The 27,500-nt window shown below is 39.9% G+C and overlaps 1 protein-coding gene across 1 annotated transcript in view; it reads right to left on the bottom strand.

Annotated features, from left to right (window-relative positions):
- Positions 1-27,500, bottom strand: part of fam20cb (FAM20C golgi associated secretory pathway kinase b) — a 136,701-nt gene that overhangs the window by 15,993 nt on the left and 93,208 nt on the right. Inside the window, exons 4-5 of the mRNA XM_061967444.1 lie at positions 11,342-11,434; positions 523-638 (exon numbers count right to left, since the gene is read on the bottom strand). Of these exons, the coding sequence (XP_061823428.1) occupies positions 523-638; positions 11,342-11,434 (209 nt within the window). The remainder of the gene's footprint in view (positions 1-522; positions 639-11,341; positions 11,435-27,500) is intronic.

Below are 27,500 nucleotides of genomic sequence, written 5' to 3'. Positions count from 1 at the left end.
TAAAAAAAAGAGCGCTTTGCTGTTTTTTTTTTTTTGCTGTTGATCAGTCCTGATCTATGTAAACTTGTTATATTGAATATCATTACATTGCAGTTGTAATGAAGCAAAGCCATTGATATACATTTTGCAAAATCCTGTGGCTCCTTTTCTAGGTCAATAGCAAGACAAATTAGATAATATTTTGTTACGGTCAAGTTCCATTCTTCATGACTGCACCTTCTCTTTGCTCTTCAGGAATTCAAAGCACACCACATTTGAAACAGTGTTCAGACAAGATTAATGGCCCTGGGAGGGATTCAATGACTTGGATTAATTGCTGAGATTGTAAGAAAATTCATTCCCATGGGACGTGTGCATGATATGCGACCAAAAGTTGCACAGCTCATTAAGTGTGGCGCTTTGATGCAAGCAAGCAAGCTTATGCAGTCAGTCCCCTGTTAATATTAAAAACATCCCCAACATTTCAGGCGCAAAAACTAGTTTATCTTTACATTAGGAACATTTTATTTAAAGCGTTCCTACCTGGTGATATGAAGAATGTCCGCCAGAGTTTTTTATCTCTTGTGACATCTCGGATTTCCTTGGTCATGTTGACAAGTCGGCCAGCTACAGGGGGCACACGGCGGAAGTCCAGAATCCTGCAGATTGGGAAGGTGTATTCAGGATTAGGCTTTTTATACGTTTTAGAGGTTGCCAATCAGCGTGAGATTATGCAATCATGGGTTAAAGTTAGTGAAAATATGTAAAATTTGACCACCCCAGATGGGACTTTAACCCACAATTCCTGGCTTAGGAGGCCAGTGCCTTGTCCAATAGGCCACTGGGGCTCACATATGCACATGTGCATCATAACAAAGGCATTACCACCAGGGGGCACTGTGGCATCAGTGATGCAGTGTGATGTTTGCAGTCAACCACCGCTTTAACCTTCACACAGCATCCTGGTGTAAAAGCCCATCAAGATATAACTTCCCCATCCGTTCCGGGAAAGAGTATTCATACACCAGCGGGTGCGGCCATTGCGGTGGTTGTGAGCTTTTAGCTCGAACAGCTTAAGTAGAAGCTCAGGTTAAGTGTGGTATTGTTGTGTGAGGAAGAGAGTTAAAGATGGCACGGTCGTGTAGGTGCCAAATGTCGATTTTATGCATCTGCGGCCAATGTCTTCAATATGACACCAACCCTAGCTCTTTAAAAATTGATATCCCCTGACAACAGCCAATGGGCTGGGGCCTGAGGGCAGACTGAAGGAGGACATAACCAGATTAAAGATGGGAGTGACTTGGGGAGGAGAGAAAAAAGGTTGGTGGGGAGTAAAGAATAAATATGAATCAAACTCACTAAGCAAAAAAACATAACAACTAAGGAACTATCTCTAACTTTATACTATCCTATTGTTTCTCCTGCTCAGGCCACAGTTATTGCTAGGCCGAATTTGTGAAGTGCCATTATTTCGTGCCCTTTAAATCAAATAAATAGGACAGATGATTACAGAAACGTATGGAGAAGGAAAGAAAATAGAGAAGAAAAAGAGAATTTCCCTCAAAATATGATCATTCTGGTATGATCATTTCCCATTTGGCAACCGAGCTTTGTGTATTTGTTGTATTATTTTCCCCCTATTTTTTCTATATTTTTGCTAACTTGCAATTTTTTTGTTCATAACTGATTACTCTTTGCTGTAACACCTAAAGTGTGCTGAGAACATATTCTATTGTTTCACTTTCAGTCAAGCTACCTTAGCGGTGAGCATGGCTTTTTGTCTCCTCCTGCTCTCTCGATAGTGTTACTCGTAGTAAGAAATGTACCGGAATTTTTGGACTATAAGGCGCACTTAAATCCCTCCATTTTCTCCAAAAATCGACTGTGCGCCTTATAACCCAGTGCGTCTAATTGTGGTTGTGTTTACCGACCTCAAATTAATTATATTTGATACATCGTGTAATGACAAGTGTGATCAGTAGATGGCAGTCACACATAAGAGATCGTGTGGACTGCAGGTTGACAAGAGGCCTGTGCAGTAAATGACGTATGTACATCATAGTTAACTGAGACAGGTTCCCAATGAAATATGTCATTGGGGCCTGAAATCTCCAAACGACCAAGGATAGCTGAGTGGTTAAAGCAGCGTGCTCCTATTCAAAGGGGACTGGGTTAAAATCCCAGGCAGGTTCATTGGCTTGCCAAGTCAAAGTATGGAGGAGTTGGGACTCTGAACAATGTTTCACCTCCCCCACACAGAGTAAAGCGAATAGTTTAAAAGGTAAGTATGGGTAATAAAAAAATCAATCTTGTATTTTTTTATTAAAAACAAGATTGTTTTTGTTGATAATTACGATTAATTCGCTTTTTTTAATTAACCAATTTCAATTTCTCAATTTCTTTTTTTTTTTTTATCAACCAATTACTAATTGTCTGTCAGACCCAGGAGACCTCATTGGTCAACGCCCACAATTATTAATGTTTATTCATATTCCCATCCTATTCTCACCCATCCCAGCCTAGGAATTACGATGGTACACTTACCAACCTTAGCTTTGCAACAGAGGAGGAGCTAACCCCCGAGGTTATCCTTGACTTTTGGACTACAGACTATATGTTATTGATTATTATTACCCATACTTACCTTTTTAACTATAAATTAATTAAGCAACTAGCACTTAGCTTTACTCTGTGTGGGGGAGGTAAAACACCCCCACATTGGCCGGCATCCCGACTCCTCCCTACTTTGGCTTGGCAAGCCGGTCGACCTGACTGGGATTTGAACCCAGTAACCCTTGGTTAACAACTCAGTTATCTTGGGTCTTCTTAAGTACAGATTTTGGGCCCCAATGACATATTTAATGGTTAACCTGTCTCAGTAAACTATGATCGAGATGCGATAAAACACTAACTCTTCCAAGTTCCCTATCAGTCCTACTGGGACTCGAACCCAGTAGCACTTTTTGGAGAGGCAACGGTATTAACCACTCAGCTAAGCTGGGTCTCCTTGAGAGAAGATTCCGGGCATCAATGACAAATATAATTCGGGAACACTCTCTCAGTTAAACTACAATGGAGGTGAAACAAAACGGAATACCAAACCACCCAACTGGGATTCGAACCCAGATCAGCTATAAATATACTCCTCCCCTCTTAACCACGCCCCCAACCACGCCCCCTCCCGAAATCGGAGGTCTCAAGGTTGGCAAGTATGCAAAAGGATAATGGGAAGAAGTATAAACCTTTTGACTCCCCCCCCTTTTTTACATAGTTACTTTAACTAATATCTCGCTTCCTCTGAATCACATTTTATCACATTCATCTGGAATGTTCCTATATGAGGGGTGTTTATTTATTGAGGATGCTGAAAAGCAGGATGGTTCATTCGCAAAAAACACACTTGTTGTTAGGCAGAATTAAAATAATTAGAAATAAGAAAATAATGATTGTGCTGTTTCAGGACTGTGAAATGCAGCACAAACACAACCGCTTACTCTAAAAATGTACACACTTATAGAATCTATTTTAAAGTACAAAATAGATTTTTTCACCAATATTTTAATGAGACACTGCAGCACAAACACAATCTTGTCCTGGACTGCCATTTAAACAATGCTAAAGAGTGAGACATTTAAAAAAAATATCCAAAACAATGCAATGTTTGTTCTTTTCACACGCTAAATGAAACACTATCATGTCCTTATTTTCGTCACATACTGATGCGCAGACACACATTAGTGAACGCTTCAATAAAAGGCTGTGATCGCTCTCTTTTTCCACCTGAAGTGAATCCAATCACATAATGAAGTGTGTTAATGGCGGCGTATAGCCTATAAGAGAGGTGGCATTGGCTGCGTTTAGTGCTGCTTTAAAGGAGCCTCTGTGCGGCTATGGGCCCCCTGGGAGGCAGTGCAGCCTCACTTTGCAACAGCAGCAGCAGCAGCAGCAGCTCTGTAGCCAAGGTCTAACTTAGAACAGACAAAATAAAGGGAAAAAAATAAAGTGCTGCTTTTGGCAAACTCTTCCTGGCTTATATTTAGAATGGGCACAGAGCCTTTCATGCCTTTGGTTTCCTCCTCTTCCCTTTAACCCACACACACGCCAGCAGTGTGCGTGTGTGTGTGTGTGTGTGTGTGTGTGTGTGTAGGGAGAGAGAAGGACCAGATGTGTAGCAGGCTGTTGACAAAAGCTGCTGCTAATGCAATTCATGCACAACTGTGTCATTGCGCCTGAAGGAAAGACGAGAGCGGATTCAAAATTTCTCCCCTCTCTGGTCCCCGTCGACATGTGAGCGGACAAGTGTTGTAACCTCACTCTCAACTTTTGAAACCAAAAAATAAAAAATAAAAAAGAAGCGCCGACATTGCCGCAACAAGCCAAAGCCTTCTGATGTTTCCTGTCTTTTCATGACGCTCCCTCCAGCAGGGAGAGTCAAAAGAGCGTGCTGCTCGGCAAAGTACGCAGGCTGCAGTCATTGTTGGGTCAGATGCTGGCTGTGGGAAGTCCGGCGTTTATTCTTTGAGACTCACGGCCTCTCTGAGCTCAGGGCATCACTGTGCACCGCCGTGTTTTTGACCAACTAAATTGATAGAGGCATTGAAGTATGAAAGCAGTAAAAACGGTTTCAATTAGGGATGTCCGATAATGGCTTTTTGCCGATATCCGATATTCCGATATTGTCCAAGTCTTTAATTACCGATACCGATATCAACCGATACTGATATCAACCGATATATGCAGTCGTGGAATTAACACATTATTATGCCTAATTTGGACAACCAGGTATGGTGAAGATAAGGTACTTTAAAAAAAAAAAAGATAATAAATTAAAAACATTTTCTTGAATAAAAAAGAAAGTAAAACAATACAAAAACAGTTACATAGAAACTAGTAATTAATGAAAATGAGTAAAATTAACTGTTAAAGGTTAGTACTATTAGTGGAGCAGCAGCACGCACAATCATGTGTGCTTACGGACTGTATCCCTTGCAGACTGTATTGATATATATTGATATATAATGTAGGAACCAGAATATTAATAACAGAAAGAAACAACCCTTTTGTGTGAATGAGTGTGAATGAGTGTAAATGGGGGAGGGAGGTTTTTTGGGTTGGTGCATTAATTGTAAGTGTATCTTGTGTTTTTTATGTTGATTTAATTAAAAAAACAAAAAAAACGATACCGATAATTTCCGATATTACAATTTAACGCATTTATCGGCCGATAATATCGGCAGGCCGATATTATCGGACATCTCTAGTTTCAATGTGTGAACAGGATGACATAGGTCAGGGGTCTCAAACAGGTTTTATCTGGCCCGCGTGATGAGTTTGCCAAGTATTAAAATGAGCTGCTTTTTTATTTGAACGAAAGAAACTGCTGTTCTAAATGTGTCCACTGGATGTCACAAAAGCAATTCTGTTAGGCAAGCAAACGGTTTATACCTGGGCCAAGCAAGAGGTAAACAGTAAAGGGTGACTGTGGCTCATCCTCCTCGACCCACATGAAACTTAAAACCTGCTGTTTTATGTCTTCTGCTTTAAAACACACCGTCATTTGGCACCTGGGTTGCCCCAAAATGTCTCTGTCAAAAGTGAACTTAACTCTTTGAATAGTTTTTACCTCCGTTTCTTACGGTTTGTTGAGTTAGCACTGGATTGATAGGTGGACATGACAAAGGAGGTTTTTTATTACCTCGAATAGATTACATGTTGTGTTTTTTGTTCAATCCCAGAAAGACTCTGACTTAAAGTTTAACCCTGGCTTTGTAGATACACAGAGACTAAGTCTAAGTTCATTGTGTTCTTGAAACTGCACCAATTTCCTCAGAATTTCCAACAAAATTGTCCAGAGGATTATTTGTGATTTGTACGTTTTCATAATGTGCTTGTTCTATTTTTGGCCAAACTAAAACAAAGTAATCAACCTGGAGTTGTCTCTATTTTTAAGTTATCATGCCATGATTTTACCATTCCGGCCTACTTGGGAATAGATTTTCCTCCATGTGGCCCCTGAGCTAAAATGAGTTTGACACCCCTGACATAAGACATCATGTTATTGACACTCTCTCGCTATAACATGCGGCATGTAAAGTTTACATTTTTACTTAAGGAATTGATATTGCAGGAAGGAGCACGGTTCTCGCACAACCGCAAAACAGGGTCCTCAAAAGTGGTATGACTCTAAAATGTATATAAGGTACATTTGCGACTCGTAGGTGTTTCAGTGTTTAGGTGCCGGAACCCTCTAATCACTAAAGTTCCGTGGGTGAATTATGCAAACCCACTGTAGTTTTTAGCGCTTTGACAGCTAGTCTACTGACAGATATAAGTAACAACTTTATGCTACTTTATAATAGAAATGGCAACAGCGGAAGATGATTGCCACATAACAAGAAGATAGAGAAAAAGAAGAAGCTTATGACTACGGCGTTGGCACAGACTACAATGGAGGAGCCGCGCACATTTTCAGGACTTATGCAGATCCCAAATACACATCAGCAGGTACCAGAAGGTAAGAAAAGTTGGTTTTGCATAATATTGCAAAACAAAACGGTGCCATTTTGCGGTCCTTATACACACACACCATAATAATACTCGTATGTTTAATGTGCTGACAATCCATCAAGCGGTGCGGCTTCATAGCTTACATTACATACTATACATTACCTTTTGCACTATATTAATTTATATTACTATGTGTTGTCAACTTTGTACTTTTTATGTCATTGCCTGAAATAAAAAATAAAAAAAGAATGAAAATAGCTTATGGAAGTCGTACTAAAAACATTTTGACATATTTTTGAGGCCTGTGTGTAATGTTCTTGTCATATCTGTGTGATCATGTTTTGTTTAAGTTACGTTCTGCTTGGTTTTGGACTCTTTTTAGTTCCTACTTTTCACTCCCTTGTCTTGTTTCCATGGTTACCCATTAGTTTAACCTGTTCCACGTTTGGACTCATTGTGCACTCTTGTTTGTCACCATAGCAACCCATAAGTTTTCACTTGCCCTCACGACTCACGCACCTGTCTTTAATCATGTCACTATTATTTAAACCCATTGTTGCCAGGAAGTCTCCCTGGCGACATCATACCCTTGACACACTCTCCACACACCCTTATGACCCTTGCTGCTCTTTTTCATGCCGTTTTCTCGTCCAAGTAAGTTTTCTTTATTCATGCCATAGTTTGCAAGTTTTGTTTCATTGTTCATAGTTTCTGCCTTTGTTCAAGTTTTGTGTTTATAGTCAAGTTTTGTACTTCCGCCCTTGTGCGCGCCTTTTGTTTATTCTTTTTTTTGAGTGTTAAAATTAAATATGTATTCACCTGCACGTCATGTCTGGTCCAAATCATTTGCACCACGGGAGAACAAATCATGCCATAGTTCAAGCCATGACAGTTCTATATTCTCAATGGAACATTTAAAGTTTTGGTGTTTGCTGGCGTCAACTTGCAGTGTACACGTACATCTTATGTATGACTGCCATCTACTGGTCACACTTATCATTACACCATGTACCAAATAAAATAGCTTCGAGGTCGGTAAGCACAACCATAATCATGCCATACATTATGCGCACCGGGTTATAAGACGCACTGTCGATTTTTGAGAAAATGAAATGATTTTTAAGTGCGCCTTATAGTCCGAAAAATACGGTACTTGAAATGATTCAGACAAAGTTTAGTTAGCGGACTATGGCTAAAATGATGGTTAAATTTCTATTTCACACAACTTCATCTCCAATTGTTAGCTAGCTAGCGTGGTAACAAGTTATGCATCAGCCATCAAGCTAACCACAAATGTGGTGTCATAAAAACAACGTCTGTTTTGCAATATGAGCAAGGTATTCATGTTTTTAACAAGAATATGAGGAAATGTCGCACCGCTTTACATGTTTCCACCTGCAATGTTGTTGGAGCGGCGGCTCTGACTCGCGTCCCTTTCGGAAAAACACGAGTGACGACGTCACCGACAAAAAAAACTATTTTAGGGCTTTTTATGAATGTGTCCATTATTCATAACCGCTCCTGTTTTGTAAAATCTTGATTCCAACATTAGTATTCTGGTCTTTATTTAAAATAATAGCACCAAAATGCAAATCTTTACAGGAAGGCAGAGGTGCCCTTCACATGTAGCGTTGTGCAGCTTTGTCTTCCTCCCTGCCAGGTGCTTAATGAGCTGACACGAGGAGACGCAAATTAGCAATCAGGGCAGGCGTAAAAGCAGCAGGACATCAAACAGGACATTGTCCGTCTATGATCATGGAGAAGGCTAAACTTGACCTTTTTGTCACCAACAGTGACTAAAACATTAAGGGCAATGTGAGAATGTGTGGGAACTTCATTGCCTCCTGAACTACAAGGTCCAATGTAGTCTGTGTTTTCTAACTATAATAGAATGACGTTCATGGCCATTTCTTGCACAGTGTTGTACAAGGCTGCTATTTTCTTGAAATGAATCAAATAGTATAAGACATTTTAGAAATATTTTTTCAAAGGTACTATACAAAAGTATTTTTTTTATACAGTCGTGGTCAAAAGTTTGCATACACTTGTAAAGAACATAATGTCATGGCTGTCTTGAGCTTCCAATCATTTCTACAACTCTTATTTTTTTGTGATAGAGTGATTGGAGCACATACTTGTTCACAAAAACATTCATGAAGTTTGGTACTTCTATGAATTTATTATGGGTCTATTGAAAATGTGACGAAATCTGCTGGGTCAAAAGTATACATACAGCAATGTTAATATTTCAATCAATCAATCAATCTTTATTTATATAGCCCTAAATCACAAGTGTCTCAAAGGGCTGCACAAGCCACAACGACATCCTCGGTACAAAGCCCACATTTGGTTACATGTCCCTTGGCAAGTTTCACCGCAATAAGGCGCTTTTGGTAGCCATCCACAAGCTTCTGGCAAGCTTCTGGTTGAATTTTTGACCACTCCTCTTGACAAAATAGGTGCAGTTCAGCTAAATTTGTTGGTTTTCTGACATGGACTTGTTTATTCAGCATTGTCTACACATTTAAGTCAGGACTTTTGGAAGACCATTGTAAAGTTAAGTTAAGTTAAAGTTAAAGTACCAATGATTGTCACAAACACACTAGGTGTGGTGAAATTTGTCCTCTGCATTTGACCCAATCCTCCCAAACCTTCATTCTAGCCTGATTTAGCCATTCCTTTACCACTTTTGACGTGTGTTTGGTGTCATTGTCATTATCACCCAACTGCGCCCAAGACCCAACCTCCGGGCTGATGATTTTAGGTTGTCCAGAATAATTTGGACCTCTCCAAGGTTTCTCATAGTCATTCACATCGACGTCCCACTGGGGTGAGTTTTTCCTTGCCCTTATGTGGGCTCTGTACCGAGGATGTCGTTGTGGCTTGTTCAGCCCTTTGAGACACTTGTGATTTAGGGCTATATAAATAAACATTGATTGATTGATTGATTGAGGTAATCCTCCTTTTTCATTGTCCCATTTAAAGCACCAGTTCCATTGACAGCAAAACAGGCCCAGAGCATAAAACTAGTACGTGCTCCAATCGCTCTATCACAAAAAAATAAGAGTTGTAAAAAGTATTTGAAACTCAAGACAGCCAAGACATTATGTTCTTTACAAGTGTATGTAAACTTTTAATCACGACTGTATATGAACTGGTTTTATTGTGCTCTTGTTGCCTTGGATGATGGACCACAAAAAGACTGGTCGCTGCTTTGGTAGCAACTAATGGGGATATATTTTCATTAAATAAACAACTATTTATGTAGGACACTTCTTTAGGTACACCTGATTTGATTCTGCGTGAAAAAGTTCATAGTGCATAAAATGTAAATTTAGCTTAGAAACCTGACAAAAATAGTGCATATGAAAGAATGTGTAGGGCTTGTGGATGCACACGTTCTCAAATTGGCCCCACCACTTCAATCAACCAATCAGATTGAGGGGAATCCACAGTGCCTTCCTCCCACAAACAATCAGGCGTGAGCACTCGGACAGACACTGAAAATAGGTAGAATTGCTGTTTATTTCTGAAAGAAATGGTTCTTAAGTAGGTGTGGATGGGGGACCTGCAATGCAGATATACAATATTAGGAGAGATTGGACGGAACAAAACTCTACATTTCCAAAACCGAAGATAAAGTAAGACTTGTGTCTTTGTTGGATCAAAGCTTGTGGGAGACTGAATTTTCAGATGAACGTAAGAACATCAACAATAACAAAGTTGTTTGTTCAAAGGTTAGTTCAGTAATTCAATGAAAAATAAACATTTAGGAATTTCCATAGATAAATCATTACATTCATAAATATAAAGGATTACACAATTTACTGTCCTCTAGTAGTTGTTTTAATCTACGACAACATGAAGGCCGATTTGCTGTGACAATACATAGTATAATTTGTCTATAAAATTGTAGTAAGTACACCTCGGCATAACATTGTTTACTTATTACATTAAAGAAACTAACAAAAATAAATACAGATCAATTTACAACAAAGAATAACTTTATTAACATTGTTTTTTAGTCTGTAACATAAAAGATTTAAAGTGCATCTATGTGTCTGAAATAATTAAATCCTTATTTAAATTGTAAAAAAATGAACCATTTAATACTGACAAATACAGTTAAAAAAAGTCAATAAATAATATTAAATTCAAATTCATCAGCAACATTAATTCAGTAGCACAATATATAAAACACTTTAACCTACAAAACAAAAATACAAAAAACAAAACAATTTGTGCTGGTTTCAAAATGAGGATGAGCACATTTTGTAGTGCAAAGCTTTTCAAAGCGGTGTTTGAAGCATGATGCTGTATGATACTGATAAAGCATGTTCCCCGGGGGCACAGCGTCCGCCTCATTATTTGAGAAGAGCTGGTTTAGCTACAGGCCATATTGTTTTTTTTAATGAATGGTAAAGAGGTAGCATGTAGTGGAAAAACACATTTTAATGTAGACACATTTTCATGTGGCCATCGAGGGTATTTATGGTTAATAACAATGATAGAATAAGAAATCTTAAATTTTTTTACTTGGTAAAATTTCATGATGCAGTCTATGTGTTGGTGGATATTTCTGCATTAGCCGCCAGCATTAACACAATTTCTGCCTTCCGGGACACAGATTTCATTAATGTAGCCATAGTTAAAGTAGTTTGGTCCGCTCTTAAGTGATCGATGCGACAGATTTTCAGCATCGGGAAAAAAAAGTTATGCAAATCTTTTCTGACATTTTGCAATCTTTGACCAAAGCGTGTGTGACATGACAACAATAACCGCGGGGTTTGATCAATTTTAACTGACACCGTTTTTGCAGAACCTGTGTGTATTTTCCAGGGATACTTCATCTTACCTGTCCAGGTGAAAGGCAGCGATCTCAGCATTGTGTCTCTCAAAGTCAGAGAAATAGAAAAAGTCTGGGGGCGTCTCCTGTTCACGAGTCTGCCTGCAAGGACAAATAAAATCATATTTAGGCAGTGGATTTGATTGAAACAACATCCCTAAGTCGACAAATGTAACAACGGATGTATTTTTCCTACACAGAAAACCAGACAAGTATGGCTTCACACATGTGCACCTATTATTTGCTTTGTCAGCAATATCAAGGCCACAATACAAACATCTCTATGAACACCCTCGAGGAGGAGAAAGGACAATTTAAGGTCAAAGCCTTCCTCCTGAAGTGGCCATCCCTGTTCCTGCTGTGTATCTATTTCTGTCCGTCTCTGATCCTGCTGAAAAACTGCTTCCCGCAGACATTGTGCTTTTAAAGCTCTTACAAGAAGTGAGAGAGGCTCTTTAAGACTTAAAAAGCCGGCGCTGATGGAATAGGAGCCAGAACGGAGCAGGGCAAAAGCATCAAAAAAAAAAAAAAAAAAAAAAAAAAAAGATGGTGATTTTTGAAGTATTTTGTGAGCAATCCTTCCACTTTGCTTTGTTTTTATTGATCACAGAAGCAACGATTGCAAATAATCTTCAGCTTTCTGGAGGAAGATGAGAAGACTGGAAAATATCTTGGCAACGTCTCTTCCTTATCCTTCTTCTTTATTCCCCTCTCTGATCATTTCCCTTCCCTGTGTGTCCACATCTTAATCGCTCCACCTCTCCCTTTCCTCCTCTGTTGCTCCATCTCTCTACTCTCCTTGGCTGGCTCGCTACCTCCACAGCTGCGTAGCTGACATGTGCCCCAGTCATTAACCACCCCAACATGGTGCCCAGGAGCACATTCATTCACTGAAAAGTCCTAAATTTCCTTCCTCTTGATTAGCCCTTTTGCTCATCTTTCTCCACATGCACATCATGCCCTTAAAAGGATTTGACAAACATAGTCAGTCATTTTGTTTGTAGGTATTCTTAATCCTTTACAACATATCTGTGACGTCAACATAGGGACTGTTCAAATACGCAATGGTCCAACCCATCATAGGTTTGCTTCTTGTGTTGACAAACAAGGAACATATATCATTATCTGGGGATGCAACAAATGACTATTTTGATGAATGACTACCGTATTTTTCGGAGTATAAGTCGCACCGGAGTATAAGTCGCACGTGCCGAAAATGCATAATAAAGAAGGAAAAAACATATAAGTCGCACTGGAGTATAAGTCGCACTGGAGTATAAGTCGCATTTTTGGGGGAAATGTATTTGATAAAACCCAACACCAAGAATAGACATTTGAAAGGCAATTTAAAATAAATAAAGAATAGTGAACAACAGGCTGAATAAGTGTACGTTATATGACGCATAAATAACCAACTGAGAAGGTGCCTGGTATGTTAACGTAACATATTATGGTAAGAGTCATTCAAATAACTATAACATATAGAACATGCTATACGTTTACCAAACAATCTGTCACTCCTAATCGCTAAATCCCATGAAATCTTATATGTCTAGTCTCTTACGTGAATGAGCTAAATAATATTATTTGATATTTTAGGGTAATGTGTTATTAATTTCACACATAAGTCGCTCCTGAGTATAAGTCGCACCCCGGCGGCCAAACTATGAAAAAAACTGCGACTTATAGTCCAAAAAATATGGTAGTCATCGACTATCCTAACGGTTAGTCGACTAATCGGTTTATGAAACATATTCAGTGGCCCTAATTTAGCAATTGGCTTTTAAATTCAGCTTGAGATAATATTATTACTATACAAAGATGACCACTTCAATATTTATTTACACTATAACTGTGATATATTATACAATAATAAGGCTTTTACAAAAATAAAAATAGCTATTAATCTTTTGCACGTTCAAAAGCTAGGACTTGCAAAGTGCTGACAAAAACAAATAATTCATTTTCATGCACACAAAAGAGAGTCAGAGTCGCAGCAATTACAACAAAACAACACAGAAGCTAACCAGCGTCCTCAAAAACAGGAGTGTATGTTGTGGTGATGATGTGTTGAGAAAGGTATATTATTGATTATTGATTAACTCCTGGCATTTTTATCCAATCCAATCCAATCCATTTTATTTATATAGCACATTTAAACAACACAATTTTTCCAAAGTGCTGCACAACAATATTAAATAAATATGATTAAAAACGATTTTAAAGTGTAAAACCAATTAAAACAGTAAATAGAAATCAACATTTTAAAAACACAGAGGACAACAGAGGACCACACAACTCCCGTAGTATTAAAAGCCAGAGAATAAAAGTGGGTTTTAAGACGAGACTCAAAACACTCCACTGTGGGAGCAGTTCGAACATGGAGGGGCAGAGTGTTCCAGAGAAGGCCCTGTCTCCCCTGGTTTTAAGTCTCGTCTTGGGCACCACGAGCTGGAGCTGGCTCTCGGACCTCAGAGTGCGCGCAGGATTGTAAGTTTGAATGAGGTCCGAGATATAATGAGGTGCCAGTCCATGTAAAGCTTTAAAAACAAACAGCTAGGTTTTAAAATCAATTCTAAAATGAACAGGGAGCCAGAGAAAACTCTGAAGGATTGGGGTTATATGCTGGCGTCGCCTGGCCCCTGTTAAAAGTCGTGCTGCCGCGTTCTGGACTAACTGCAACCGGGAGAGAGCTTTTTGGCTAATGCCAGCATAAAGTGCATTGCAGTAGTCCAGGCGACTTGAAATAAAAGCATGCACGACTTGTTCAAAAAGGTTAAAAGATAAAAACGGTTTTACCTTTGCTAAAAGACGAAGATGATAAAAACTATTATTCATTGTTCAACATTGTGTAATTGATAAATTCTTGGCAATTTCGCTATCTAATATGTTGTATATTTATTATTTTATGACATCGGCGCTGTGTTGCCAAATGTTTGCGAGTGTGATTGACGTTTGCTATTGTGCCTGTCTTCTTTGCACTGTAAATTGACGCTGCACAATCACTTCACTTCACTTCCTTGTTTACATTGACAGAGATGTTGTCGAGTGATGATAATCACTAATCGCCTAACATTTACCAACAGACATCACAGCTATGGATAGCATTCAACAGTTCTTTAGTGTTTTCTTAGCAGAAGCAATATGTTAGATAAGTAAAAGTTTACAAACAACAAACACTTTTTAACTGTAAAACATACACAGAGAATGTCTGCAACTTGCGGACAACATTAAGCAACCCTTTGGGAGTTGTTGTTTTTACAGTAATTTTGGAATGCTACAATTAATCAATTAATTTGAATAGAAAAAAGCTTTGATTTATATTCTGTTGGTTCGATTAATCTTTTAATGAGTGTACCTAATACATAATGATTAAAATCCGAACCACATCGGACTTTAGGTATGTGAACATAGTTGAGAGTGGTGGTGTGTGGGTGCTGTAATATGTGTGACGGCGAACAGCAGATCATTTTTTTCTCTGAATTTTTATAAATGCTTGAATTTCAATTTCAATGTTGATAATGTGCATTTATTTGAAAAAAAAAGAAGAAGATTATGGCAAGCAAAAACATTGCCATTTGTTTCAATTATTTTCTCTAAAAAAAAATGTGTTGAGCCGATTATTCGCCTAATCAAACAAACTAATCAATAGATTGCTTGATTACTAAAATAATCTATAATTGCAGCCCTACAGTAATTTGATAACAAGTTCATAAAAAGTGCTTTTACTACCATCTAGTGTCTACTTGTAAGTTAGGTTTAAAGTTAAAGTTCGGTTGCTAAAAATATTGCGGTAACTGTGTGGTAACAAAAACAAGAGAAACATCAATATACAGTAGATGCATATTTGATTATATTTGTTGAAAACTATTGGGGTTAAGGTTACAAAGTTCATTAATTTGGGACGGTGTGGCGCGGTTGGGAGAGTGGCTGTGCCAGCAACCTGAGGGTTCCTGGTTTGATCCCCACCTTCTACCAACTTCGTCACGTCTGTTGTGTCCTTGAGCAAGACACTTCACCCTTGCTCCTGATGTGTCGTGGTAAGCGCCTTGCATGGCAGCTCCTGCCATCAGTGTGTGAATGTGTGTGTGAATGGGTGAATGTAGAAATAGTGTCAAAGCGCTTTGAGTACCCTGATGGTAGAAAAGCGCTATACAAGTATAACCCATTTACCATTTGATTTAAAATGGATGAAATCACAAGCTGGTGCAATAATTTTGAAACAATAAGCCATGAACCAGTAACAAAACAAGTAAAACAACAATATTTTTGTGCATAAAAAGAGCACACTTTGTTCGATCCCTTGAAGTCTTTGGAGTTAAGGTTACACAATGTCTTTGAGTGTCTTAAGAAGTAATTACAATATATTATTATTGTTAATAACATTGATTTAAAAAAATAATCATACAATCCAAAACTGGTGCAATGTTATTGAACAAATACGCCTCGAACCATCGCAACTTTCGCCATATTTTTTTTTAAAAGCTGCAGAAAAATCTGCGATTTTGGGCCGCAATAATCACAAAAATAAACCTGTGATATTCTGGAGGGATTGACGAATGCTTGTTTGTATTGATAAGTACATTAAAACAGACTTACATTTATCTCAACATTTCTCTCTGACTCTCATCGAAGGTGGACACTTTCCCATCCCTCTCCCTTATCTCTCCTGCAAGATTATTTGTTTTGTCTTGTCTTTCTTGGAGCCTCTTTTTGCACTGCTGTTCACTGATAACTGGCCGCTCAACGAAATTGACAAGATCTTCTTGACGAGAAGGTCTGGTTTGGGTGAAGCTGCCCGTCCTGACGGAACGTTTGTTGCTGCACACACGAACTCTGAGCGAAGCGGAGTGCTGTGTGCCGAGTAACCCTTTTAGTCGAGGACATTGAAGATATCTACAGTATTCGGAATCATATCTGGACATCTGCTGATTGGAGTAAGCGTTGTCCTGGTATATCAACAAACTGGAAGACGAAGGCAGCTGTTCAATGTACCCCAAAGCAGCCACAAATGATTGAAAGATGGGCAGCGCTGTGGGAACTCAGACTTTTGTGATTGTGGACTAAATCACAACTTGGACATCATTTTGGACACTCCGTCTGCTCTGCATGGCATACCATGAAGAATTTGAGAACCAGAAATAGATAATTAGAGTGAAAAGTTTAAATTTGGTTTCGCTTGCTCAAACACAAACATTCAAATCTGGATTATTTTTTGTGGCTGGAGTGACTTGGCTAGGTCGTTGCTTCAAGATGCTCCCAAAATGTCAGCCCAGCAAAGACTCTATAAATTCCTTCCCTGTCTCTTATGAACACACACATGTTGTTCGTTGACTTTTGTTGGACTGACTGGCTGTGTTATCGCGATAATACCCTACGAGAGCACCAAGGTCGCAGAACAAAGTCACTCAGCAGGCTTTAAACACACACGCAAAATACATCCATGGAAAATACACGCCACACACAGACACACGGACCCCACTCCCCACATCCCATACCTGCGTCACTTCATCCTACGTGGTATGACAGCAAACGGAGCAGCGCACCTGGTGGCGGCAGCTTTGGGCCGGATGACCACCCCTTACCCCCTTGTTGCAAGTTTCGGGTTGTATGTTGTAATATGTATATGTGCTTTGATATAGGTTTTTTCCCGGTCTCAAACTAGGCCCCCCTCCAGGACTTTAGTATGGGACTTGCTTTTTTCCTCCTCCTCTTTTGAATTTTTACATTTTAAAATTTTACCTTTTTTACGGGGCGCCGTATGTCTGTTCTTGAACGGGTTTGTACTGAAAATGTATTGTCGTTGTACTTTTTAAGTGTAATGACAATAAAGTCCCATCCATCCATCCATCATTTCCACTGCTGGATTTGCTATAAATGGTAAACAGTCTGTATTTATATTATTATACCTGGAATGATATCCAAAGCGCTTTATATTATACATCACTTTCACACACTGATGGCGGAAGCTGCCATGCAAGGCCCTAACCACGACCCATCAGGAGCAAGGGTGAAGTGACTTGCCCAAGGACACAATGGCCATGACTAAGGTGGCGGAAGCTAGAATTCTTCACGGCCATACTACTTATCCATACTACACCCATCTATGTCCAAGATCAGACTCCAAATGAATTTATGGCACGCTCATCAGGCCTATTAAATCAAATAAAAACAACCGTTTAAAGTAAAATTGAGTACACAACTATTTATTTCAGAACAGAGCTGTCAGTGTTAAGAGAAAATCCTCTTAGGAATAAGCATGAGCAAACATTCTAGCACAAGTGATTCACGGTCCTTTGGCCTGAACGAAATATTTCACATGTCCTCATCACATTACTGTGTCTTCTCAAGGGGACAAAACAACACTAGAAGCTGCTTATATACACGCCTACAATTTAGCATTGCTATGAGGTGTTTTGTAATCGCTATGATTAAGAGTACGGTAGCTTGAGACATAGTTCTAGGACTAGGGTCGGCAACCGCGGCTCCGGAGCTCTTTGACCACTCTGATGTGGCTCAGCTGTATACTTGCTGACCCTTCCGATTTTTCCGGGAGACTTCCGGATTTCAGTGCCTCTCCCGGAAATCTCCCAGGTCAAATATTCTCCGATTTTTCACCCGAACAACAATTTTGAGGGCGTGCCGTGATGACACTGCCTTTATTAGCGTCCTCTACAACCTGTCGTCGCGCCCACTTTTTCACCATACTATCTGCGTGCCGGCCCAGTCACATGTTGTATGCGGCCTCTGCTTACACACATAAGTGACTGCAAGGCATACTTAGTCAACAGCCATACAGGTCACACTGAGGGTGGCCGTATAAACAACTTTAACACTCTTACTAATATGCGCCACACTGTGAACCCACACCAAACAAGAATGACCAACACATTTCGAGAGAACATCCGCACCGTAACACAACATAAACACAACAGAACAAATACCCAGAATCCCATGCATCCCTAACTCTTCCGGGTTACATTATACACCCCCGCTACCACCAACCCCCCCCCCCCCCCCCCCCCCCCACACACACACACACACACCGTAGCAGTACAGTAGACTACTTCCTGACTGCGGCAAGAACCCTAGGAAAAACTGAACTGTGTGCATGCATGCAAATGAGACTCAGAAGTTTAAGAAAACTACAACGAAAACATCTAAAACTCTAATGACATGCACTGATAATTTTTTGTCCAAAACGGGACACATTTCAGACTTTTGACTTCCATACTTCCCCGGGCCCTAAAAAGCGTTGTCGTGAGCAAAGCGAGGGAAACATACATAAATGCATGACCACATAGTAAATTCTACGCTTCGTAAATGTTTGAGCACGCTGTATGTGGAAGACTGGGAGAAAACAACCAGGAGGGCAAAGATTTTGTACATATGTACAAACACAGTGGAACCTTGATTGACGAATGCCTCTATTTGTGTTATTTTCGGTTTGCAAACGTTTACATCGCGCCAAATATGCCTCTGTGTGCGGACCATGTCTCGGCATACAAACGCTTCATTTATTTATTCATTCATTCATTTTGTGTGTCACTGAAAGCCCTATGGGGGTTGCCATTTTGATGACATCCCTTCCTGTAATCATGGGCAAGGCCATTTTGAAGAGGCATGGCCCCCTATGTAACATCCTGTTTACAACCCGTACATACCGGCGCGGCCATTTCAAAGGGCTTCGAGGCCCGCGGCACTTCTGACGAGTTTATTTCTACAATTGTCGTACCATGCGCCAGTCAGAGCTGTGTCAGTTGGTCTTCGAGATCCTTTTATGTGATCAGAAAACGCTTTAAATGTGTCTAAACTTTCACAGTCTTGCTGTATCGCTTCGGGTTGCTGGACAACCATCGAGCTAGCATTTTAGCTACATAGTTAGCCCGCGGCACCTTCACTTTGAGGATTTTATCAGCAAAAGGGATTTGTTCCTTAGCAAGTATTTAATTGTGATAAGACCGAATAAGATGCCACATCGGACCTTTACTACAGTGGAGGAGAAGGCACTACCGGGACACATGCCGATGAAGGATGGCCTCACACTGGTAGTTTGTGCTAACGCTAGCGGTGACTACGTGAAACCACTGCTTGTTTATAACTCCGAAACTCACAGTTAAGCAATGCCACACATATTCCCAGACACAAGGTAAAATTATTTTCTTTATTTTGTTTTTTGAGCGCACCAGCAAGACTTGTGTGTTTGTGTGTGCAATTTTTGTTTCATCTGACCACAGAACTTTCCTCCAGAAGGTCTTATCTTTGTCCATGTGATGTCAGATAAAAAAAAAAATTGAGCTGTTTGGCCACAATACCCAGCAATATGTTTTGAGGAGAAAAGGTGAGGCCTTTAATCCCAGGAACACCATCCCTACCGTCAAGCATGGTGGTGGTAGTATTATGCTCTGGACCTGTTTTGCTGCCAATGGAACTGGTGCTTTACAGAGAGTAAATGGGACAATGAAAAAGGAGGATTACCTCCAAATCCTTCAGGACAACCTAAAATCATCAGCCCAGAGGTTAGATCTTGGGCGCAGTTGGATGTTCCAACAGGACAATGACCCCAAACACAAAGGAATGGCTAAATCAGGCTAGAATTAAGATTTTAGAATGGCCTTCCCAAAGTCCTGACTTAAACGTGTGGACAGTGCTGAAGAAACAAGTCCATGTCAGAAAACCAAGAAATTTAGCTGAACTGAACCAATTTTGTCAAGAGGAGTGGTCAAAAATTCAACCAGAAGCTTGCCAGAAGCTTGTGGATGGCTACCAAAAGTGCCTTATTGCAGTGAAACTTGCCAAGGGACATGTAACCAAATATTAACATTGCTGTATGTATACTTTTGACCCAGCAGATTTGGTCACATTTTCAGTAGACCCATAATAAATTCATAAAAGAACCAAACTTCATGAATGTTTTTTGTTACAAACTAGTATGTGCTCCAAGACACTCTATCACAAAAAAATAAGAGTTGTAGAAATTATTGGAAACTCAAGACAGCCATGACATTATGTTCTTTACAAGTGTATGTAAACTTTTGACCACGACTGTACATTATAGTGTCTAGGGACTTTTGTCCAGGCTAGAACATATTATTCATGTTTACATTGATTCTTATGGGGAGCTCTGTTTCACTATACGAACATTTTGGTTGGCAATCCATGTTGAAGTGATAAGCTATTTTGCACCGAGCTGCCACGAGAAGCTCCTCTGGTAGCCAAATGCTGCAAGAAGAAAAATCTCTGTTTTTCATGCACAATGTGGTGCCGCTGTACAGCCGCCTGTCTGTCCTGACATCAGAGGCGTGATCAATGGCAGCAGGTGAGACATACTGAGCCCAGCGTGCCCTGGCTGACCCCAGGGGGGGCCCAAGGTAAACACATAGTTTACACTGGCTGGACAGACACTTTCTTGGCTGCAGCTTCCAAGGTCTCAGGGGCCCCACAGCAGCCAGTGGGGGCGTGGTGGTTTATAACAGCAAACACAGCACAGTGTGAGAAGGTGAATGGAGAGTACGGCTCTTGCGGAAAAATCTACCTGCACATAATGTACAGTATACACCGTATGTGCTGGCCTGGAAACAGTTCCTTTAACAGCTTTATGCACATGCACAGAAGCAACACTACAGCAATGTGTTAGCTCTACCTGCATAGCAACTTTGGAAATTACCTTCACTGCATCTTTTCAGTAAGTAGCATCCAGTGAAACTGTAGGTGGGACCAGCACAATTAATAGGGGAGTTGTGAAAAACTAAGGCTGTCAAATGTAATGCATTAACTCATGCAATCAATCCTGAAAAAATATTACATTAATCAGGTATGAACACAGATTTATCACAAAATGTATTTTGTCTGCACAAACTCCTTCACCTTAACCACAGATGGTTACCTGAAAGGCATGGGTTGTTATACGGTCAGTGATCACTTCAATGCATACTTCAGTGCAAAGATGAGACTCTGGCTGAATCTTCACTTCAAAATTCACCTTGGCTGTACTGAAGATTCAAATATTACCAAGGGTTGAGCAAATAGTAGACGTGCATTCAAGAAAACCAACTAAAAAATGTTTGTTGATGACATTCTGATAATAAAATTGCTCTGTGTTAAAATGTTGGGGTATTTTTTTTTAAGTTATTTAAAATTATGCACGCAAGTAATCTACTGTGATTAATCGCGAATAATCAAAACTCAAGTGTGATTATTCTAATTTAAAAATGCAATCGTTTGACAGCACTAAAAAAAACACAATACCAAATACACCACTACTATACTTGTAGTGGTGTATGTGGTGAGGGACTCATTCAAATCAAGATTCAAATGAGGCTGTACTGGAAGTCGGTTGTTTGGAACTTCCATTCCACAGGGAAAAGCAACTTTTATTGATTTATTGCCTTTACCCTAAAAACAGATAGTAATGCACATCATCGCTACCTGCAGGGCTCGAGTACAACAACAACAATGTTTACTTTAACAGCTGATCCAGATTCGTAGATACATCTGAAATTAGGGCTGCAACGATTAAAGAGGCTGTTTTGCAACTTGCTCACAGTAACATTTTTCAAAGCAAAAAATATAACAATCACACAATTGGCTAGCTTGGGTTACCATTAGTAGTTTCACAGAACACATTTGTGTTAAAATGGTCTATTTTTTTTTATTTTTTAAATTGATTGGTGTTTACCGCGGTCACTCACCTTGTCTCGTCAACACATACGCATACAAATCTAAGAGAAGCAACAATTAATTTGCAGTCATGTTGTTGTTGTGATAGAATAAACATTAATTGACAGTAAACACTATCTATCCGAATCACTATTATTAGCTAACAACACGTACATACAATTATACATTGTTACGTCATTATGTCCTAAAGCCGTATAGGGGTGGTTCACTGTGTAAAATACATTGGAAAGTTGGCACCCTCTGGGCATCTGTGTAAATGTTGCGAACAGCCCCTTTAAGCCTCGATTTATATTCTGTTGCTTTGCTTCGATTAGTCATTCAATGAGTGCAACTAATGACAATTGATAAAATTCAGACCACACGGAGAACCAGGAACTTCAATGTTGATGATGTGCATTTATTAGGAAAAAAAGATTTTTAAAAAACAAAACTATTTTACCTAAAATATGAGTTGAGGCTATAAATCAGGGGACCATTTTGCTATTTTTCATTATCAAAACCAATATAATATATTGATTTTTTTTTTACCTTTAGGGCTCCGCTCAAGTTTGGTCCCAAGGACCCAAAAGGGTCTCAGTCATAAACATTTAAAAAATAAGTGTAGCTTATTATTATTCAACCTTTCAAAACCTGGAGATCAACTTGTGGTCTAACTGCCGTTATAAAATTAAAACATTTTTTTTTTTAATGTTTTATGCCCGGGCAGCACGGTGGACCACAATACGAAGGTCCTGGGCTCGAGGTCTTTCTGTGTGGAGTTTGCATGTTCTCCCCATGACTGCGTGGGTTCCCTCCGGGTACTCCGGCTTCCTCCCACCTCCAAAGACATGCACCTGGGGATAGGTGGATTGGCAACAGTAAAATAGGCCCTAGTGTGTGAATGTGAATGTGAAAGTTGTCTGTCTGTGTTGGCCCTGCGATGAGGTGGTGACTTGTCCAGGGTGTACCCTGCCTTCCGCCCAAATGCAGCTGAGATAGGCTCCAGCACCCCCCCCCCGCAACCCCGAACCGGGACAAGCGGTAGAAAATGCCCTTTTTGTTAAGACAACAATTTTTTTTAATGGCAGACACACAAAATATGCAGTGTTTTCCACAAAAATGGTTTCGATGTGCAATATTTGACATGAAGAAATTGGAGCCTTGAATAGAGCAATAATTCATAACAACATTCATTTTGATTCATTATTATTTTTTTGAGCAATGACAAAGTAAAAATAAAAATAAAGAAAACATTCTGCATGGCAGCTTTGTGTTATTTGAGTCAACATTGAAACTTTTTCACACTACATTGAACCTGTATGCTCTTTTATAACACTTTTTTATGTTTTTGGTTTACTTTAAATAGTATTTTTAGAATGTGCTGCGGGCTGTGAAAACATTAGCTGCGGGCCACAAATGGCCCGCGGGGCCACAATTCAGACACCCAGTGTTATGATCCATTTCCCGGATCATAGTTTACTTACGTTTTGATTCACTTGTTGTTTAAGTTCTGTTTCAGCACCCCGTTTTTGTGTCTCCTTGATTGCTATGGTTATTCATTGTGTTCACCAGCCTCTGATTAGCGTTCGGGAAACTCACCTGTTCCTGGGCAATAATCAGAGGCAGGTGAACAGAATGAATAATCATAGTAACCACGGAGATACAAAACCGGGGTGCTGAAACAGAACTTAAACAACAAGTAATTTAAAACGTAAATAAACTATGATCCGGGCAATGGATCTTAACACCCAGCTGCTATAAAGTGTGTTTTATACGATTACTCCATAAAGCGAAAAAACTATTCGATAGATTAATTGATTAGTGAACTAATCATTTTCACTTTGTTTCTTTCCAGAGCATTTGTATCCTAGTTAAAATGTATTTACACATATACATGCACAATAATTAATGTATTTACATGTACAGTATGCTGTACCAGCAAAACCATACTATTTTATTGTGGAGACATTATTTTGAAAATGTCATGTTTTATGTTAAACACACGTCGACTGCAGAGAACACTGGCTCTAATGAGTCGTAGCGAGGGATGTGGGCCATTTCAAACACAGGAAGCGATGAGACTATGGGTATAGGGTAGGGTTTAAAATGTTCTGGTTTTTTCTACTTTTAATGTTGCAAGTTTAAACTGTTACATTCTGCATTTGTCTGGACTCCAGGATGCAGAGATCTCAGGCAACTGCAGAAAAGAAGCCCTTTTTATTAGGGAAGACACATATGTGCAGCCAGGAAGTGCACAATGCTCAAACAAATAGCGCAAAGCAAATGGTCCACAAGAAGCATCCTGATTGGCAATGAGGGACATATGACAGAGCCAGGACTCAGACCAGAGGAGTGGTGGTAAATGGTGGCAAACAGGAAGTAGAATGAAATATAAGAGCGCCGGACAGGATATAATACAAAATACAAGCAGATAATGACACTGTAACATGACTGTCTCAGCCCGGGCGCATGCTAATGCGCACTCATCTGTGCGCGCTGATGAGCGCACCTCCAGGAACACACTTCCAGGAGCGTGCCAGGCGCGTGTCTGTCCTGCTGCAGCCGGCAGCTGCAATCAATCACCGGCAATCAGCGCACCTGAAGCTGATCATCAGGACCACCTTCAAAAGCCTGCACAACCTGCTATCTGGGGCCAGAACGTAATCTTCCGTTCGTATACCGTAAGCCGACTAACCCTGCTATATGCAGACTTTGCTCTCTGTGTTTTTCTTCCCCGTGTTTCTTGATTGTCTCGTGTCCTCCTTTGTCGTTCCAACTGCAGACCTTCGTTCTTGCGTTGACGTGCTGTGTGCGTCTTGTCATTCCTTGTTCCTCTGCTTCCCGGACTGCCTCTTGGATCTCGACTTCCCGCTTGGACACGGACCTCGAACGCCTCGCTATTCGCCCTGACTATCAGCCTGCTCACGGATCTCAGAGCTTGTGTTGTTCACCCCTGGACTTCCTCACCTTTCGCTCAACACTCCTGGTAACACTCATTCATTCCTACACATAGTCTCACACCATACACACTCTTGGATTTTGTCACACTCCATTTTCCTTAGTTTATTCATATTATTGTTTGTTATTATATATATTGTTAATATATATAATAAATACATAGAGCTACTACGCCCCCTTGTGGGTTGTGCCGTCTACTCTCCTCCAGAAAACATAACAATGACAGTAAATGTGATTATCGTGATGTGGGTACTTTTGTGTAACACCTATCATAATCATAACCAACGATTCCAGTTTTTTCCAAGTCAGTAATAGTGTTCTGTGCACTGAATGTAGAACTTTCTTACATATCTGTAGACCTTGGACGAAGTCTGCATTCCAGTGTGCAGCCATTGTATTATATTTGTCTTTGCCAATACAGCTTTTGTACTGGATCGGACAGGACTGTGTGGATGCACCAAATGTTGTGGAGTGTAGTTTGAAATTCAAACCAGCCAATCGAACAGACTTAAAGTCACAGCGGGCTGGCACACCAAAGCGTAAAGTAGTAAAAGATGTACAGTAAAATAGGGCAAGACGGTCTTCTTCCGCACACACACACACATGAAGAGTTTCAGAGCACTGAGATGCGAGGATGAAGGTGAGCTTTATATGCAAGAGAGGCTGAGATAGCAGAGCATCAACACCGCGGGCATGACGGCGGCGATGAAAGGAGGCGGAGCATTGTTTTATCTGGAGCGGAGCCTGCGTGAAGGCTGACCTTTTAAGCAATGACATTTGATAAAGTGACTAAACGGCCCCACCGAGCCGGGCCCAGGAAGGATGCGCCTCCGCATCAGATGCACTGTATGCATGGCTGTTTATTGGTGTCGCCGCGCTGTAATTTGATGTCTTAGGAGTGGATTTTTGGCGCCCAAATGGGAGGGGCGTGACGGAACTATTGTGCTTTTGCACATGGTCGGGATGACATTTGGTTTATGTGAGCGGAGGATGGAGTGATGAGGGCATACAGAAAAGAAACAAGGAGAAGGAGGCTAGAATGATGGAAGGGATAAGTGATGGAGAAAGAAAGGTGCTGTATCATTTTGCTTTTGGTTGTAATGGAAGACAAGAAAAAGGGAAAAGTCAATAATAGACCTAGGGAGGGAGAAAAAAACTACTTAGCATACAAACTGGCAAGAAAGAAAAGGCAAGGAAGAAAGAAAGAAAAAGAGGGCAATTATTATAGAAGGTGTTGCTCTACATTGCATTCAATAAATGAACTAATAATGGCGTCATGCACGGTTAAGATGAAAGCTCAATACATTTCAAAGCACTTTCAATATTTCTTGTTCTTCGTTTAATTATTACATTTCAGACTAGCTCTCGAACATATTTGCACATTAGGGACGTAACGATAAACAGTAATAATGTAACTACGGTAAAAGTCCCGACGGTTTGTATTACCTTATTAAATAAAAAAATATTGAAAAACCTGTGAATGATAACTGCACTTTGAGAAACTCACGGACTGACTGGCACCAGCTCGCAAGCTTGAATGCTAACATGAAAACAAGAGACATTAACTTATTTTCCCTTTAAGAAACAACATATTCCAATCTAAACTCATATAAGCATAATGTTGTTTGAGCAACTAAGCTAATGAATTGTTCACTTTATTTGTTACACTTGTCAATACATACAGTAAATCTTAAAGTGCTACGATCAAACCAATATTCAAAGCAATACAAGCTTCGCCATTAAAACAGATGAAATACCAAGACTAAAATATTGCATAATAAAACTTGCAAAATAGTGGGTTTTCTAACAGCGTGTCTTTTTATTTGAACTATTTAAAAAACAACTTGATGAAAAGATTTCACTGTGTACTTTTTCATTCAACAATACTTTGATAATATTGATAACAATGATAATTTTGGTCGGAATAACTGTGATATGACATTTTTATATTGTTACATCCCTATTCTACAAAAATAAATCACTCAAATTGACATTAGATGCAAAGCCAGAAAGTAATTAAAATTATTTCTGCTGAAACATATTTACAAAACCCAACACCAGTGAAGTTGGCACGTTGTGTAAATAGAAAAAAACCCAAACAGAATACAATGATTTGAGCTCACATGGGCTTAGGAACACTTGAGGAAACCACTGTCAGTAACAACAGTCGCTACATCTGTAAGTGCAAGTTAAAACTCTACTATGCAAAGCGAAAGCCATTTATCAACAACACCCAGAAACGGTGCCAGCTTTGCTGGACCCGAGCTCATCTCAGATGGCATGATGCAAAGTGGAAAAGTGTTCTTTGGTCTGACGAATCCACATTTCAAATTGTTTTTGGAAACTGTGGATGTCGTGTCCTCTGGACCAAAGAGGAAAAGAACCATCTGGATCGTTATAGGCGCAAAGTTCAAAAGCCAGCATCTGTGATGGTATGGGGGTGTATTAGTGCCCAAGGCATGGGTAACTAACACATCTGTGAAGGCACCAATAATGCTGAAAGGTACATACAGGTTTTGGTGCAACATATGTTGCCATCCAAGCAACATCT

This window comes from Nerophis lumbriciformis, linkage group LG11 (assembly GCF_033978685.3).
Source record: "Nerophis lumbriciformis linkage group LG11, RoL_Nlum_v2.1, whole genome shotgun sequence".
Taxonomy (NCBI): domain Eukaryota; kingdom Metazoa; phylum Chordata; class Actinopteri; order Syngnathiformes; family Syngnathidae; genus Nerophis; species Nerophis lumbriciformis.
Note: the sequence above shows the minus strand (reverse complement) of the source record. Positions and strands in the feature narration are given on the sequence as shown.